Source organism: Crocuta crocuta, unplaced genomic scaffold, assembly GCF_008692635.1.
Source record: "Crocuta crocuta isolate KB4526 unplaced genomic scaffold, BGI_CrCroc_1.0 scaffold87, whole genome shotgun sequence".
Lineage (NCBI taxonomy): Eukaryota > Metazoa > Chordata > Mammalia > Carnivora > Hyaenidae > Crocuta > Crocuta crocuta.
Genome location: NW_027532166.1, coordinates 1,332,420 through 1,347,324, shown reverse-complemented (window position 1 = coordinate 1,347,324; position 14,905 = coordinate 1,332,420). Strand labels below are relative to the sequence as shown.

The 14,905-nt window shown below is 37.7% G+C and overlaps 1 protein-coding gene and 1 non-coding gene across 2 annotated transcripts in view; one reads left to right on the top strand and one right to left on the bottom strand.

Moving 5' to 3' along the window:
• Positions 1-14,905, bottom strand: part of DNAH12 (dynein axonemal heavy chain 12) — a 206,622-nt gene that overhangs the window by 156,942 nt on the left and 34,775 nt on the right. The window contains exons 15-18 of the mRNA XM_077776718.1: positions 14,579-14,772; positions 13,561-13,804; positions 1,444-1,629; positions 422-622 (exon numbers count right to left, since the gene is read on the bottom strand). Of these exons, the coding sequence (XP_077632844.1) occupies positions 422-622; positions 1,444-1,629; positions 13,561-13,804; positions 14,579-14,772 (825 nt within the window). The remainder of the gene's footprint in view (positions 1-421; positions 623-1,443; positions 1,630-13,560; positions 13,805-14,578; positions 14,773-14,905) is intronic.
• On the top strand, positions 8,551-8,657 carry LOC144242019 (U6 spliceosomal RNA). The gene has a single exon (XR_013338273.1). It is a non-coding gene; the product is annotated as a U6 spliceosomal RNA (small nuclear RNA).

Below are 14,905 nucleotides of genomic sequence, written 5' to 3'. Positions count from 1 at the left end.
GCTGTCTAAAGTTAGAATCAATAGGACTGTTTTCCTTCTAAGTCTATCACTGTCAGTGGGGAGGTTTTTTTATAATAAAACATAATTTTCTCTTTTCAAAATGATTAATGTCTCAAGATATGTTCTATATGATTCCAAATTAATTTTTAAATATCTGTTCCTGTATTTCACCAAAGCAATAAAAAAACTGACTTATTTCCACAGTAATATATTTGTAATAAGATCCCTGTTTTTGTTTTCTCTTTTTTTTTTTTTAAGTAACCTCCATACCCAGTACAGAGCCCAACATGGGTCTTGAACTCACAACCTTGAAATCAAGACCGGAGCTGAGATCCAGTTGGACGCTTAACTGACCGAGCCACCTGGGCACTCCAAGATTATAGTTTTTATAAATAACCAGAAACCATCATATTTGACATACCTTAATCTCTTTTTCAAATGGTTTGATGAAAGGTGAGCCTCTCATTGTCTGAGTTTTTATAATTTGATCATCAAGGAGAGTCTGAATCTCATCTACTGAAGAAAGAATAGAGACTCCAGTATCACGATATGGACTTATATGAAAAGCAATATCATCCCAGGTTCTGATCATTGTATGCATGGCTTTCTCTAGTGAAAATTCCTAAAAGGGAGAAAAGAAGAAAGAATGGGATGGTGAAGAAAGGCCTTATTTACTGTACTGCCTTTTCCCTGGTGAATCCAGTGATGAGTGCATTACACAGCAACTCTCTTAACATAATCTGTGGTGACACTGTAACTGTCTTTAGGTTTAGAAAGATTTCTTAAACAATTTAAAAATTCTTGAGAATAATAGTGTAGTTTAAAAAAAATTCACTTGCTATGAAAACTACCGCTGCCAGTATTAAAATAGACACTAGAATAAAATAGCTGCTGGACCTTCTCTGAAGTGGCCTTTCTGAAATACTTATGTATATTTCAAGAGCCCAGAGGACCTTACTTATTCTGTTAGAATACAGACACATCACATACCAACACACACATGAAGAGGTCAAAGGAGCCATTTCTATTCAGATGCAAAACAAAGAAGTAATTTAGAAGCACATACCTTGTTGGGGGGGGGAATGAGTGGTTTTCAATCAGGTTCCCCCATCTCCTCCCACTGCTATCCAGTACCACACACTGGATACCCAACAAAAACTGTGATTATTTTTATTTTTCTTTTATTTTTTTTTTTAATTTTTAGCATTTATTCAGTTTTGAGAGACAGAGAATGAGCGGGGAAGGGGCAGAGAGGGAGACACAGAATCTGAAACAGGCTGAGCCATCAGCACAGAGCCTGATGTGGGGCTTGAACCCACAAACTGAGATCATGGCCTGAGCTGAAGTCAGATGCTTAACCGACTGAGCCACCCAGGCGCCCCTGTGATTATTTTTATTAACAAACTCATCAAATAAAGTGTTTCAGTTGATCTTCATATTTACCTTACTTGCACCTGCACTTATTACTTCAAATTTTTCCAAGTATGGTGTAAGGTTTAATTTCAAAATTTTTCTCAGTGTAGTTCCAGAATCTGGAGTCAAGTCATAGCCTACAATTTCTGATATCTGAGTCCAATGACGAGCTCTCATTCCTGGATTGCACAGGATGGAGACAGTAGGGATATAATCCTAAGGGTGAAAGTATAAACAATAATGAATCACTCTTTTGACTGCCACACATGCATAGATTTTATAGATGAAACCTCAGTAGTATAAAGATTACACTTCCCTCTCTCCTGACCCTCCCCTGCTCACACTGCCCCTCTCTCTCTCTCTCTCTCAGAAATAAATAAAACATTAAAAAAACCTTTTTAAAATAGGGAAGGATTACATAGAGGGAAGCAAGAGTATTGATAATCTTTTAATTTTAAAGAAGGGGGAAGGGATCATGGGTGTTCATTTTCTTCATAGCTTACATATATGTTACATATAATCTCCCAGTATTGGATAATAAAAGTGTATTAACAAAGAAAGAAAGAGAAAGAATACTTATCTTTTCCTTTTCCCATTCCAACTCAAAGCCCAACAAAATCAAACTTGCACTTCTGGTCACCTCCTTAATAAAGCCTTATATGTTTTCCAAATGACAAAATTAATTGCTCTGTGCCCTATTCTTTCAGAGGATACTACTATCCTTTGCCTAAGAATTTCTTCATTCTAGCTTGTACTACAACCAGTTGTTCACAGCCTATTTCTCTTTCCACTTTGTGTCCTCTCTGAGGGGCAGAAGTCAATTTGTGTGAACTGGACAATAAAAATATTAAACTACAACACCCTAATGTCAATATCTAGGCCGCTAATTAGGTGAGAAAAATAAAGACACTTATATTGGGAAAAAAAACATAAAACTATCTCTATTTACAGCTTACATGATCTTGTATATAGAAAATTCTAAGGAATTCATTTATTTTTTAAATTTCTTAAAGTAATCTCTACACCCAACATGAAGCTGGAACTTACAACCCTGACATCAAGAGTCATATGCTCCATCAACTGAGCTAGCCAGGTGCCTCACTAAGGACTTTATTTTAGAACTATTAAAGCTAATAAATGAGTTCAGCAAGAGTGCAGGATACAAGATCTATATAAAAAATTAATTGTATTTCTGTAAACTAATGATAAACAACCCAAATTGAAAGTAAGGGAAAGAATCTCATGTGCAATAGTATCAAGAAATATAAAATACTTGGGGGGTGCCTGGGTGGCTCAGTCAGTTGAGCTTTCGACTTCGGCTCAGGTCATGATCTTGTGGTTTGTGGGTTTGAGCCCGCATCGGGCTCTGTGCTGACAGCTCAGAGCCTGGAGCCTATTTCAGATTCTGTGTCTCCCTCTCTCTCTGACCCTCCCCTGCTCATGCTGTCTCTCTCTCTCTCTCAGAAATAAATAAAACATTAAAAAAATAAAAAAAAAAAGAAATATAAAATACTTGGAAGAGTAAGTTTAATAAAGAAATGAAATGTTTGTAGACCAAAAATTACAAGAAATTAAAGAAGACCAAATAAAAGTAAAAATACTCCTTGCTCACATATTGAAAGAATTAATATTGTTAAGACAGCAATTCTTCCTAAATCAATCTAAAGATTCAACACAATCCCAGCTTCCTTTTTTTAAGGCTTAAAGTGTATTTTTTAATGTTTATTCATTTTTGAGAGAGTGAATACAAGCAGGGCAGGGGCAGAGAGAAAGCAGGGACAGAGGATCTGAAGCGGGCTCTGAGCTGACAGCAGTAAGCCTGGTGCAGGGCTTGAATTCACAAATCGTGAGATCATGACCTGAGCTGAAGTCTGATGCTCAACTGACTGAGCCTCCCAGGTGCTCCTGAGGTTTAAAATGTATTTTAATAAGTTGATGCTGCATTATTGCTCCATTTCTCAGAAAAATTCCAAGATATTAGGGACAGATAAATATGCACACAAATAAAATATGCACAGCATAACTATCTAAGATAGGCAAAGTTAAGAGCTACTGTCCTATAGGCAGCATACAGCAACATTGTTCCCAAATTTGTACTAGGTCTGTCAACCAAAGCTGTGAACAGCAATATCATACACAAAAAGGGGCCTTCCTGGGCTGTCCTTATCCAAGAAAATATGGAGGAAAGATTTTTATAAAGACATACTAAATGAAAATCTTTTAGAGATTTCATATCTTCCAAAAGCACAAGCAACAAAAGAAAAAATAAGTAAATGAGACATCATCAGAATTTAAAACATTTGTGCTTCAAAACATACCATCAAAAAAAAAAAATTAAAAGATAATCCACAGAATACAATGAAAACAGCCATGAATACCTTATTTTAAAAAAAGTTTTGAAAATGCTCACTTAACTAAAACTTGAAAGCTATAAATAATTATCTACACTCATGACAATTTTGTTGATGAACAACAAAACAGAGATCTATTTCCTTAAAACATATTTGTGCAGAAACTGTATATAACTCTTAAGTTTTACTCCTAACATAATTATGTTTGGGGAAGTATTCTATTCTATACTTGCCAATGTGGAGAACAAAATACTTCTTAAGAATGAAGAAATATATATATATATTCTGTATTTTATGTGCAGAATTATCTTCCATAAGGTTTGTGTGTGTATGTGTGTATTCACAAGGTGATATGTGTATTGCAAAACAGTAACAGTGAAGGTTGTTAAAATTTTTTTGTTTTAAATATTTATAAAGTTATTATTCCAGAGAATATAGTGATAACTTATAAATTTTTTAAGTTTGTTTATTTTGAGACAGACAGAGACAGGGAAGAGCATAACAAAGGGAGAGAGAGAATCCCAAGCAGGCTCTGTGCTGCCAGAGCAGAGCCCGACATGGGGCTTGAACTCACAAAACCATGAGATCATGACCTGTGCTGAAACCAGTAGTCGGACACTTAACAGACTGAGCCACCCAGGTGCCCCAGAGAGTATACTGATATCTTAACAGCTTACCTGGATCATAAATTAATCAAAATGCACTTTTAAATAAAACCTGATACTTAAAATATATAAAAAATACAAGACAATTCACAGAATAAATGGGAAAAAGTATTTTTCTTTTCTTTTCTTTTTTTTTTTTTTTCTTGATAAAGAGAGAGAGCATGTGTGTAAACAGGGGAGAGGAACAGAGGGAGAGAAAGAATCCCAAGCAGGCTCTATGTTCCCCGCTGAGCCCAACATGGAGCTTGATCCCACAACCTGGCCCAAAATCAAGAGTTGGACATTCAACTGACTGAGCCACCCAGGTGTCCCCAGATTTTTAAAATCATATATTTCATAAGGGACTTGTATCTAGAATATACAAAAAAAATTCTACAATTGAATAAAAGACAACCACCCATTTTAAAAATGGGCAAAGGGTTTAAACAGATATATCTCCAAGGAAAATATAAAAATGGAGGCACCTGGGTGTCTCAGTTGGTTAAGCATCTGACTTCAGCTCAGGTCATGATCTCACAGTTCATGGGTTCAGGCCCTGCATCAGAGCCTAGAGCCTGCTTTGCGTTCTGTGTCTCCCTCTCTCTGTGTCCCTCCCTTGCTCATCCTGAGTCTCTCTCTATTAAAAATGAAAAGTTTTGGGGTGCTTGTGTGGCTCAGTCGGTTGAGCGTCTGATTTCGGCTCAGGTCATGATCTCACAGTTGGTGGGTTCGGGCCCCACTTTGGGCTCTGTGCTGACAGCCAACTCAGAGCCTAGAGCCTATTTCAGATTCTCTGTCTCCTCCTCTCTCTGTTCATGCTTNATCTGTTGATGGACACTTAGGCCTGGAGCCTGTTTTGGATTCTATGTCTCCCTCTCTCTCTCTCTGTCACTCCCCAACTCATGCTCTGTCTCTGACTCTCTCAAAAATAAATAAATATTTTTTAAAAAAATTTTAGAGAAAATATAAAAATGGCTAATAAGCACATTAAAAGATGCTCAACATCATTAGTCATTAGGTAAATACAAATCAAAATCACAATGAGATACCACTCCATCACACTGAGATGGCTGTACTAAAAAAAAAACAAACCAGACAATAATAAGTGTTGACAAAGATGTGGACAAATTGGAACTCCCATGTATTGCTGGTAGAAATGTAAAACAATGCAGTCACTTTGAAAAATAGTCTGGCAGTTCCTCAAAAAGTTAAACACAGAATTTTTACTCCAATGCATATACTCAAGAGAAGTGAAACGTATGTCCACATAAAAACTTGCACATGAATAACCATAGTGACATTATTCATAAGAGCCATAAAGTGAAGCAATGCAAATGTACAACAAGTGATGACTGGATAAACAAAATATGATACATCCATACAATAGATATTATTTATCAATAAAAAGAATGAATGAGGGGTGCCTAGGTGGCTCAGTTGGTTAAGCCTCTGACTCTTGATTTCAGCTCAGGTCATGATCTCATGGTTCATGAGTTTGAGCCCTGGGTCAGGCTCTGCACTGAAGGCACGGAGCCTACTTGGCATTCTCTCTCTCTCTCCCTCTCTCTTTGCACCTTCCACATCTCCCTTGCTCTCAAAATAATTAAATAAACTTGAAAAGAATGAGTGATACATGTTACAACACAGAAGAACCACGAAAACCTGCTGAGTGAAAGAAGCCAGTCACAAAGGCCACATGTAATATGATTTCATTTATATGAAATGTCGGGGATAGATAAATCCATAGTGACAGAAAGTAGGTTAGTAGTTGCCATTGTCTGGGAGGAGCAGGAAATGGGGGAGTGACCGCTGTCAGCTAAGGGCTAACTTTCTGGAATGAAGAAGATGTTCTAAAATTAGATAGTGGCGATTGTTGCAAAATTCTGTGAATATTCTAAGGAGCCACCGAGCTGTATGCTTTAAAGAGCAAATGTTATGATATGTGGATTATATCCCAACAATCTATTGAAAAAAATACAAGCTAGTAACAAAGAAAAAAACTGTAAGCTAATGATAAAATTAGAGGTACATAACAATATACTTTTTTCAAATTTAAAGCAATCAACCAACATTACCCAACACTAACTTTGTTTCCAGCACCGTATTATAGGGCACTGGTTCCCCCGATTTTTGGTTTCACAACAGGTGCTAATAAAAATTATTTAAAACTTGTATCTGGGGGGGAAGCAAAAAAATAGTAGATAGTGTGTTCTTTCAATGCCATCTCAGGTACAGGGCCACCTGAGAAAAAATGCAACTAAAGACTGTATTGTGTTCAACTCACTATTACTCAAAGTCCCAGACATTGTAAAATTACAACTTGTAGTTTTTTGTCCGTTAGAGGTGCAAATAATTCTATCAAAAAAAAAAGGTAAGTCCAAATATGTTTATTTGGTTTATTTTGTATGACATTAACCAGCTTTATATCAATACTAGCAATCTTTTCCTAATGTTCCTTTATTAAATTGTGCAGTCTAGCTCCTCAAATGCTCTTTGAACCAGACTTATCACCTAACTAGTTCCCTCATAATTAATAAATAGAATTATTTGATACATGTTTATTTTGTTTTAATTTTAATGTTTATTTTTGAGAGAGAGACAGAGACAGAGACAGAGTATGAGTGGGGCAGGGGCAGAGAGAGAGGGAGACACAGAATCCAAAGCAGGCTCTAGGCTCTGAGCTGTCAGCACAGAGTCCAACACAGGGCTCAGACTCACACACTGTGATATCAAGACCTGAGCTGAAGTTGGACGCTTACCTGACTGAGCCACCAAAGTGCCCTGACACATGTTTAGTTTTATATTTGTATGACAGTCATGTTTCCATTTTTTTGCAAATAATAATTAGGTATTTTTTTTAATTGGAAGATCATAGATTATCCAACTTTTCATTTTTTTAATGTTTATTTTTGAGAGAGAGAGAAAGAGGGAGAGCAGGGAAAGAGCAGAGAGTGGGGGAGACAGGGGATCTGAAGAGGATTCCACACTGTCAGCTGAGAGCGCAATGCAGTGTTCAAACTCACTAACCACGAGATCATGACTGGAGCTGAAGTCTGATGCTTAACCACTAAGCCACCCAGGTGCCCAGATTATCCAACTTTTCATTTTGGTTAGTAAGGTGTTGGGAGCCGTTTTCTGAACTCATAGGTTGAGTAAGAACTCCTTATGAGGTTAAGGTAAGTTGCACGGACTCTTACCATCAGATGGTGACTGATATCCACTCCCACCCAATTGTTTCTGCTTGAGTACCGACCTCCAAGTCACCTTGTTAACTGGTATTAGGAGTGACTCATTCTGGCCTGGATATGCTGATTGCACTTGTGAAGGAACTTACTAAATGAACTTCTTCTTTTGTGGTTATGGGAGCAACACTGTGTTCCTGAAAGACCTGTTTTTCTTAATACCTCCCATTAAGCGATTTGTTGACCCCTGCTCACAAAGAACTAACTTGTGCCTTTACTATGCTAATGCAACCTCTGGGGCTGTTCCCCATCTTTTGTATATCATGTTCTGGAAAGTTTTTACTGAAAAAAGGATTTATCCTCAGAATGCCACTTCTGTGCTGTCCCCTAAACACAAAATCATAAAATAAAGTTGAATCTCAGACAGTGTGGAGAGGCCTGGCTGGTGACCAGAAAGAATCTCGCCCCTCTCTCGTCCCTCCATCGCCAACACCGTCCATCCTTCAGGGACCCCTGGACCCTGCTGGAGCGGGACTCCGGCAGTAAGGACTTTGTTTTTGACTTTCCATTGTTATCACCAACATGTGTTACCATCATATTCTCCAGCATTCATCAGAACTTAATATAACGTAACAAGTGCTCAATAAGTATTTGTTAAATAAATGAATTTTTAACACCTACAAAATAGAAAGGACATACTCTCAAAGTGACTAAGCTTTATTAAAAATTCATTATCGAGCACCTGGGTGGCTCAGTCAGTTAGGTGTCCACCCTCAGCTCAGGTCATGATCTCACAGCTCTCGAGTCAGGTCTCGTGTTGGGTTCGGCACAGAGCCCAGAGGCTGCTTTGGACTCTGCGTTTCCCTCTCTCTCTGCCCCACCCCTGCTAGCACTCTGTCTGTCTCTTTCTTAAAAACAGAAAAACATTAAAAGAAATTAAAAAAATAATAAATCATCATCGTGCTTGCTTTGGCAGCACATATACTAAAAGTGGAACAATACAGAGAAGATTAGCACAGCCCCGGTGCAAGGATGAAATTCAAATTTGTGAAGTGTTCCATATTTTTTAAGTTATTTATTTATTTATTTATTTATTTAGTCAATCTCTATGTGGCTTGAACTCATGACCTCGAGATCACAAATTCTGTGTTCTTCCCACTGAGCCAGTCAGGCACCCTTGAAGCATGTCATATCAAAAGAAAATAATAATAATTCTTTATCCTCTCACAGAAATGAGAGGATGGAAGAAGTTGAGTGCAGAATAGGAAGCCTGCATGGAGAGTACCTTGGTAGGAGGCAGGAGAGGAAACAAACTCCATACTCAACAAGTCTTAATGACCTAGTACATGTCAAACTCAGTTATAGTGATGGAGATGCAGCAGTGAACAACACCACCAAATCATTATATGGTCCTTATTCTGCGATTTTGCCATTTATTAGTAAAAACATAATCATCAACTGTCAGAGTCCTTTGCTGTTGAGTTTATTCTATTAAAGTTTATTTATTTATTTTGAGAGAGAGAGAGAGAGAGAGAGAGAGAGAGCGTGAGCAGGGGAGGGGCAGAGAGAAGGAGAGAGAGAGTCCCAAGCAGGCTTCATACTGTCAACATAGAGCTCCACAGAGGGCTTGATCTCACCAACTGTGACATCATGACCTGAGCCGAGATGAAGAGTTGGATACTTAACCTACTGAGCCACCCAGGCACCCCTATTTTAAAAGGGAAAAAGTATTAACTGTATGTAACAGTAGGAGTAGGGTCCTAAAAACTCTCATGATAAAAGAATATAAGGAAGATGGGATTAGGAAGAATTAATGAAAAGTAAATATATGAAAGTAAATTCCTTATTGACTTTTCTATATTCATTTACAAATACTTAGCATCTACACTGTTTAGTATCTGCATCATTGTTAGTGATTAGGATATATCAATAAATTAAACAAATATCCTTTGTACAAACTTCCAGTTATAAAGTAAATATGCTCTGAGGGATACAGCATACAGCATGGTGACTCTAGTACCATATTGTATATTTGAAAGTTGCTAGGAGTAGATTTTAAAACTTCTTACCACAAGAAAAAGATCTTGTCATTATGTCTGGCGATGTATGTTAACTGGACTTACTGTGGTGATCATTTTGTGATACATACAAATGTCAAATCATTATGTTGTACTCCTGAACCTAACACAATGTTTTATGTTATTTATATCTCAATAAAAATTTAATTATCTGGTATGTTAAAGGGTAATAAATGCTACAGAAAATAGGAAAATTATAGCAGGATAAGAATCAAGTAAGATGCCCAGGGCAGGTTTCTTGGATATGGTGACAATTTGATCAAAGATCTTAGGAGCGGAGGATGGAGGACGTGGGACAGAGCATAGATAAGGGAAGAGCACCGCAGGCAGGAGGAACAGCAGCAGCACAGGCCCTCAGGCAGGGGGGCTTGAGAACTGAGAACGGGGGTCAGCATGGCTAGAGCATGGTCTGTGAGGGGCAAGAGAAGGTGGAGGCAAGGTCCGAGAAATAAAGAAATGTTCAAGTGAAGTGAGAGGGATAAAGAGGAGCCAGATTATGTACTGCCATGTAAACTTCTTATCTGAGTAACACATGAAGGCTTTGCAGAACTTTGAGGAGAGGAGTAACATGATCTTATTTAATTTACACTAGTAGCTATATTTTTAACAGATGATGGGATGGAGGTAGGGGCAAAGGTAGAAGCAGGGAGACCCATTAGGACCTTTTTCTTGTAGAAATGCATGTAAAAGATGATGTAACGTGGACCAGGGAGGTGGCAATGGGAGAAAGAATTTTTGAGTTTGCCAAGTATTTAGACATCCAAGGGAAGATTAAAAGTAGGTAGTTGTATAAATGACCCTTGGGACTGGTTAGAGAAGTCTGGGCTAGAGTAAATATTTGGGAGTTGCAAGCATATAATCATATATAAAATCATCTATATTTTTGATGAGATTGATGATATCATCAAGAGAGTTAGGGTAGATAGAGAAAAGGACCAATGACTGATCCCCAAAAACTTCCAACATTAAGGGGCGCCTGGGTGGCTCAGTCGGTTAAGCATCTGACTTCGGCTCAGGTCATGATCTCACGATTCGTGGGTTCAAGCCCCGCGTCGGGCTCTGTGCTGACTGCCAGCTCGGAGCCTGGAGCCTGTTTCAGAGTCTGTCACTCCCCCTCTCTCTGACCCTCCCTGCTCATGCTGTCTCTCTCTCTCTCCTAGAAATAAATAAAACATTAAAAAAAAAAAAAAACTTCCAACATTAAGAGGCTGGGAAGCACCTGGGTGGCTCAGTTCGTTGGGCATCTGACTTCAGCTCAGGTCATGATCTCATGGTCTGTGGGTTCAAGCCCCCCATCGGGCCCTATGCTGACAGCTTGGAAATTGGAGTCTACTTCAGATTCTGTGTCTCCCTCTCTCTCTGCCCCTTCCCAACTTATGCTCTGTATCTCTCTCTCTCAAAAATAAATAAGCATAAAATTAAAAAATTAATTAAATTAAATTAAATTCAGTAGACAAAGGAAAAGAATGGGGGGGCACTTGGCTGGCTCAATCGGTGGGGCATGCAACTTTTATCTCAAGGTCATGAGCTCCATGCTGAACACAGAAATTACTTCATAAAGAAATAGAAATAAAAAAGGAACAGAATGATGACTACATAAAAATAAAAAAACCTTCCTTTTCCATTTATTTTAGGAATAATAAATCTAAACTCAAATTAAAACATAAAGTCTTCTGCAAGGCAAGAGCCATGATAAATAAAGTAAAAAAAAATAACAAATATTTTCAAAATACAGCATACATAAAAAAGCCTAATATATTTAATATATATGGATTATATATATATACTTATAATACCCTAGTAAATTAATGTGTCTTAGAAATATTAATATCATCAATATTAATATAAATAATATCTATATATTATGTCCTAGAAATCAGTAAGAAAAGATCAATAATTCAATATACACATAGACAATGATAAAATAAAAAACATTCTTAAATATATAAAAAATATGCTTCTCCCTCTCTCTCTCTGTACCTCCCTGCTCACTCTCTCTCTCTCAAAAAATAAATAAACACTAAAAAAAAAGTTTTTTTTAAAAAGGGGGCACCTGGGTGGCTCAGTCTGTTAAGCATCGACTTCAGCTCAGGTCATAATCTCACAGCTTGTGGGTTCAAGCCCCGGGTCAGGCTCTGTGCTGACAGCTTGGAGCCTGGAGACTGCTTCGGATTCTGTGTCTCCCTCTCTCTGTCTGCCCCTCCCCTGCTCACACTCTATCTGTTTCTCTCAAAAAATAAACAGTAAAAAAAATTTTTTTAAATATATGCTTAACATTTTACCTAATAAGAGAAATGAAAATTCTCTTAGATCAGCAAAAACTCAAGTTCAATGATAATGTCTTATTGAGGCTGGTGAGAGTTGAAGTTGGTATAGCCCCTGTGTAAGGTAATCTGAGTATAGATTTTAACCAGGTGTTTGCTCTTCTGGAATCTGCCTTGTAGTCAAGCCTACAAGTCAAGTCATGCACACTCATGAGATCTTACACCGGTATATAACACTATATAGGTGTAACAAAAGAAAAAAAAGAAAGAAAAGTTTATATATAATGAGAAAAGGTCTTCAAGATGAAGTAGTCAAACAAAGATGGAAAATAATACATATAGGACACTATATTTTATGTAAAAAGATGAAAGAATAAGAATATGTATTTACATGATTGTGTATGTAACAAAACTCGAAGTATATACATGAAAGTAGTAACATTGATAACCTGAGTTATACAGGTAAAAACATGGGAAAGAAGCTTTTCAGATATGTCTCTTTCAGTTTTTTAAGCCACAAAAATATATTATATATTGAAAACAATTTTTAAAAGTTTCTTTAAAAAAATTTCAGGCGGGGGCACCTGAGTGGCTCAGTCGGTTAAGCATCTGACTTTGGCTCAGGTCATGATCTCATAGTTCGTGGGTTCAAGCCCCACGTCGGGTTCTGTGCTGACAGCTAGCTCGGAGCCTGGAGCCTGTTTTAGATTCTGTATCTCCCTCTCTCTCTGACCCTCCCCTGCTCACACTGTCTCTCTCTCTCTCTCTCTCTCTCAGAAATAAATAAAACATTAAAAAAAATTTTTTTTTAATTTCAGGCAGTTCATGGAATCTCTGAGAGTGCTAGACACAGACACGAACAATGCTTAAAATCCCATCCAAGTTTCCACTGCGTTGACAATGGAAACAGCACTACCCCTGGAATCTGGCCACTACTGCTTAGGGAAGCTGGAGGCCTTACTAACTGTCACAAAATCTGTGAGTATCGTCTCATTAAAAATGACTTGAGGGGTGCTTGGGTGGCTCAGTCAGTTAAGCATCCACCTCTTGATTTTGGCTTAGGTCATGATCTCACAATTTGTGAGTTCGGGTCCCACCTTGGGTTCTTTGTTGGGTGTGTAGAGCCTGCTTGGGATTCTTTCTCTCTCCCTCTCTCTTTGCTTGTCCCTTGCCTCCCCTTGTCCTTCAAAATAAATAAATAAACATTAAAAAACAACAACAACTTGAAGCTTGGGAAGCTAAATATGTTGCCTAAGATATGCTACTACCAAGCATGAAATTGTGAGACAAATCTAGGCAGTGTGACTTTAAAGCTCTCCCAACTAACTGCTACACTGTGTTGTTGCCCTTACATAGGCTGACTGGTCCACTCAAGTAAATTTTTACCCTCTTTATGTCATTGTAGCTAGTCATTCTAGTCTCTTCTATTTGCCATGCATAGTTCTATGAAAGGATTGGTTTCAATGACTTTATCAGGAAAGCATGAAGCATGGATTTAGTAATAGATCAAATTTTCCAGATTCAGCTTTGGTTTTGCTTCCAAATCTTTCTCTTTCTCTTCATTAGCACTGGATGATGTAAACAGCTCCTGCCAGGACTTTCTACAAAGTCATTAAATGTGTTCATACCTTAAAAACTTTAATCTGCTCCATTACTGTGGAGCACATAGTAATAGTTGGATTCTCTTTTGGTTCTTCTTCAAGTTTGTCCTCTCCCACAGACCGCTTTTTTGCTGCTTTCCTTTTTTCTTGCAATTCTTTCTTATGCTTCAATTGGAAAAATTTCAGGGTCTTAAAAATTTCTCGGGAAAATTCATCTACATCAGCTTCCATGCTTTCCCCATTAAGGTCCAAAAAGCCTCCATCCATCCACCTGGATTGAAAGGAAAAATACTAAACTCAGAAATGTCTGGAATGTAAAGAGGAACTTAAGATTCTTTAGGCTCAACTCCTCAAAAGAGAAACAACTGTGGGGGGAAGAGCCGTTTTTCTTAATCACAAAGGGAGAGCTGACGGTAGAGAGAGAAGATTAACTCCATCATCTCAGCCATGCCACGTGTGCTAAAACACATATCGGACTGTAAATGGATGAGTAAAATGCAGTAAAGTGCAGTAAAATGCACTTTTGAGTAGCCAAGTAAAATGCAGATTTGACTCCAGAAATATTAGTCAAATTCATTAATTGCATTAAAAAAAGTGAATCCATTCTGGAAAACCCAAGTGAGACTTTAGATATTATATTTAAGGTAAGGGTAGATGCTACCTTAGCAACGGCTGACACTTTGCCTGTGTGATACTTGGTTCTCTTTCAAATGGATGAATATGTCTTACTTTCAAACACATAACCAACAACATTATCAAATCACTGCAACATTTTACAAATCCTTTCATAACATTTGCTTAAACTTTTTTAAAAAAAAATGTTTATTTACTTTTGAGAGAGCATGAGCAAGGGAAGGGCAGAGAGAGAAGGAGACACAGAATCGGAAGCAGGCTCTAGGCTCTGAACTGTCAGCACAGAACCTGACACGTGGCTCGAACCCATGAACCATGAGACCATGACCTGAGCTGAATTCAGACATTCAACCAACTGAGCCACCCAGGTGCCCCAGATTTGCTTAATTTTTATTATGCTAACAGAAATTACCGTTTTTCTGTTCGCTGCCACTTGAGAACCAAATTAAAAAACTTCTGATAGGGCTCAATGTTCACTTTTAATTTATCCAGTTCAGGATATTTTGTCAATTCCCATTTGAAAAGTTCCTCTTCCTTATTAATAAACTGAACTGCTTCTTCGGACTCCTGAATACGTTTTTGTAGTTGCCTTACATCTGTCACGTACTGAAAGCAAATAATTGTTTATCTTAAGAAATAGCCAAGTAACGTTATTAAAATAAGATTATATGACATTGCATAGGCTGTGTCCTTGCATTTATATTAAGGCTTTAACTGTCAACTTCACAACAGAACTATG